Below are 3785 nucleotides of genomic sequence, written 5' to 3'. Positions count from 1 at the left end.
AGAGGCCGGTGGCGATTTTGGAACGTAAGATGAAGGAGCTGAGGAATAAAAGGGTAGAGTTAGTTAATGTGCAGTGGCAACACCGCAAGGGTTCAGAGTGGACATGGGAGCTCGAGAAAGATATGAGGAGGAACTCCCCGAGTTATTTTCAGAGACAACAGGCTTCAAGGACGAAGTCTAAGACAAGTGGGGAAGAATTGTAACACACGGTTCTAGGTATGCATCTAATTTAAATTAATTTTATAATTTGTACCCTTGGACTCGACGATTTGAAGGCCCAACTCGTCGAGTAAGAACGAATCTGGGTCAAGGACTAAGTAGCCTACTCGACGAGTCAGAAAACTGACTCGACGAGTAGGCGTTGTTTGATGGAAACCCTAATTGCAAGGGTTTGCCTCCCTATCCAGAAAACCCTAAACTGCCACCCTTGAGCTTTGGGAGTATTTGAGTGTCATTTCTTAAGTTATCGTGTGTGATTGAAGTTGGGTGAAGAAGAGGAAGACGGAGGGTTCAATAGGAGATTTGAAATCCAAAATCGACACCATCTTCTCCTCATTTTCTGGTAATAAAGCTTCACACTTTGCTTATGATTTCCTAGATCTTCTTATGGTTATTTTGGGCTTTGAAGCTTGATTCTTGGGATTTAGACATCCCAAGTTGATACACCTTCAGGGGTTGACCTTGAAGGGTCCTCATGGCATAAAGGTGTCATCTTTATGGCCATGAGAACCCCCATGCATGCTATTAACCCCCCCCCCCCCCATTTTGACCCTTTAAGCTCAAATGTTTCATGCAAGCACGTAAAGTTTATGACTTTACGTGATATATCGGCCTTAGGAGCCCAAATCTACCTTTTGGTTAAGTTTTGGATGTCAGTAATCGACTTATAGGCTTGGTCATTCGTAGACTCGACGAGTCAGTTTTGGGACTCAGTGAGTTATGGGTCGATTCCCCAAATTAGTTCAGGCTTCAAAGGAACCCAATTGAGTTTAGAAGAGATTAGATGAGTCCATAGGAGTGACTCAACGTATTAGGACATAGCCATGGCCTGGAAACTACGAGAATCAGCGAGTCCAATGCAATCTCCCAACCCATGAAGATAGACTCGACGAGCTGTTCATACAACTCGGCAAGTGATAGACTGGACATGTTCATATGACGAAGATAGACTCGACAAGTTGTTCATACAACTCGACGAGTCGGTTAAAGGTTGTCACGATATCATGAATAAAGGAAAACTTGTCGGGTTCTTGCTAAACTCGGCGAACAGAATCGGGTTGAGGACAAATGAAGGACTAGGGGACTCGACGAGTTGGCAGGCTAACTCGGCGATTCAGGTCAACTGGAAGTTGACTTTGACCAGGATGTTTACTCTAGCCAGGGGTAAAATGGTTGTTTTACCCTGATAATAGTTATCTGTGTTTTGACTAAGTGTCATTGTGGAAATTATAGTTAGGGAGTTGTCGGAGCAGCAGTCAGAAAAGATGTTGGAACCAGAAACTTAATAACATTACATGTTAGAACCTGAGAAAACACATTTATGCAAAGTAGGATGCATGAATGAGAAAATGGTTAGAATGTGTCAATATGAAAAGTAGTTTAAAAGGTTCTATGATTCTCTATTCGTATCTTAAACACCATCTTTACATTATTGGGTTAGATAACATTGACTAAACACAAAAATACGTGGTATTTGGAATAAGTTATAAAAATTGGATAAAAGGGCAAAAATGTCCAAAATAGACATTTTGCTTTTATAAAGCCCATGTTTGGGCTAGATGCAATTTTTTTAAGAATCCATGATTTGGCTTAATGGAAGTATGTACCTATTTTTCGCTTTAACGAGATATTTTTAAAAGTACAAGCACAAGATTATGTACTACCACTTTAAGATTTTCAAGAAAGTTGATGTCATAATTTTTCCAAGTCTCATGCGGTATTTTGCTATTTTCTTTATGTTTCTTGAAATGATACGTTTTAATGTCTTTTTAATGATTTATCATATACTCTTATTTTACTGTTTTATAAAACTTTTGATCCGTCACAATTACATTATTAGTAATGCACCAAATAAAAATATATATATATTCTTTTAATTGTATACTATGTATTTCTAGAAATACTTTCTAATTCGAACTCTAACTCCCACAGCCCGAGAGATCTAATACAATTAAATCATTATTTCCCATGCTATGAATGAAGCCTTCGATTTTGTGTATTGATAATCAAAAAGCATACCAAAGACAATGGTACGATATATTAGATAATATACAATAATATTACCTTGTTAATTATAGCTATGAGAAAATACGGAAACAACCACTAATTAAGATATATACAAAAGTAATATTGAATAATACAGAATTACCGAATCATACTCTAACACCATCATACCAAAATTACATGCAGTTCATTATAACCACTCAAATAGATAAATAGTTTTTATCTTCATAATCAATAATATGATTTATTTCGTCATCATTGAATGTACCATGATTTAAAATGACAAGCATACAGTTCACATATTTACAAATGACAAGATTTTACCCATAATAAGACTTGTTCACATAAGATCCGATATCTATTAACGCCAATTTTATTTGGACATTAAAGAACCAACAACGCCAGCAATTAGAGTGGTGGGATCACCAAGGACCGCTGATATCACAAACTGCATAGCCAAACCAGCCATTTCACAACACTTCTTCACTTTCCCTTTGCTTTGGTGATTCTGATGATAACTTTCTAATGTACCCTTCAAACTTGGAATTCTTGTCTCAAATTTCCCATTTTGTCCATACAAATTACCACTAACATTACCCTTCACCCCACCCCTATCAAAATATATCTCATGCCAACTCTCCACCAACATCTCTTTTACACACGCCACGTGCAAGTTGTACTTCTTGCACGTGGACCTGTAACTCCAACTGCGTCCTTTCCTGCCACATTTGTGACAGGCGGATCCTACCTTTCTGTAAAGGTAGAGTTCCACCTCCCCATCATCCAACATAGTTGGAAGCTTGGCACAACATGGATGGAGATCGAACCCGCACAACTTGCAGTGGTAAACGAACCCTGACACTGCTTTCTCACATGCGTTGCAATATCTGGCTATAGGACCCGGTGGACGGACGAGGAACTGGAACGAACACTTGGTGTAGAAAGGGTGGGTGATGGAAGGGGATGGGAGGGCACAGTGCACGTGCAAATCGTAGTTGCATGTCGTGCATTTGTAGTTGGAACCTATACCAACTTCCTTGCATCCATCACACTTGAATGGGATCTCGGTGTAGCCTGGTTTAAGCCGATGTTGAGGATGGCTGAAATGGGAAAGCTCATTGTATTTCATGTTTGATTTTGTGGAAGTTTTGGTGGGTGATCCGTATATAAAGAAGAAGGGGCCTTGTTATAGAAGATAAATATGTTAAAGAAGAATAACATATAGGTGAAGTTTTTGGTTATAGTTACAGTTATGAGGATGATTTTGGAGGGTAGCTTTAGGATGAAGCAAAACAAGATAAAGAGAATCGAATTTGCCAATTTTTTCTTTCTCTTTTCATATGCCGGATGATATAAAATTATAAATTACACGTATGAATTAATTACATTGATTTGTTGTACATGTATTTGAAATCTAATTCACTATAAAACTAAGTAAAATGTGGACATTAAATATTTCGAAAACCATCATTCTAATATTTATATGATGATGTCCAGCTATAGCATCTTATTACATATATAAATAAATTTCAAATCAAAGACTTTAAGTCGTTGATGGGAAT

The 3785-nt window shown here is 37.8% G+C and overlaps 1 protein-coding gene across 1 annotated transcript; it reads right to left on the bottom strand.

Moving 5' to 3' along the window:
• Window positions 1-2364: 2364 nt before the first annotated feature.
• LOC145004062 (uncharacterized) lies at window positions 2365-3453 on the bottom strand. The gene has a single exon (XM_078962962.1). It carries the CDS (start codon window positions 3350-3352, stop codon window positions 2597-2599), a length of 756 nt encoding a protein of 251 aa, XP_078819088.1. The 5' UTR covers window positions 3353-3453; the 3' UTR covers window positions 2365-2596.
• Between the last annotated feature and the right edge of the window lie 332 nt (window positions 3454-3785).

The sequence above is a fragment of the Lactuca saligna genome, chromosome 7, assembly GCF_052625555.1.
Source record: "Lactuca saligna cultivar CGN05327 chromosome 7, ASM5262555v1, whole genome shotgun sequence".
Lineage (NCBI taxonomy): Eukaryota > Viridiplantae > Streptophyta > Magnoliopsida > Asterales > Asteraceae > Lactuca > Lactuca saligna.
This window is presented reverse-complemented; position numbering and strand designations above follow the sequence as displayed.

Bases quoted from the DNA above. Each gene is read 5' to 3' on its own strand.
- LOC145004062 (XM_078962962.1), bottom strand. From the start codon at position 3,352: ATGAAATACAATGAGCTTTCCCATTTCAGCCATCCTCAACATCGGCTT.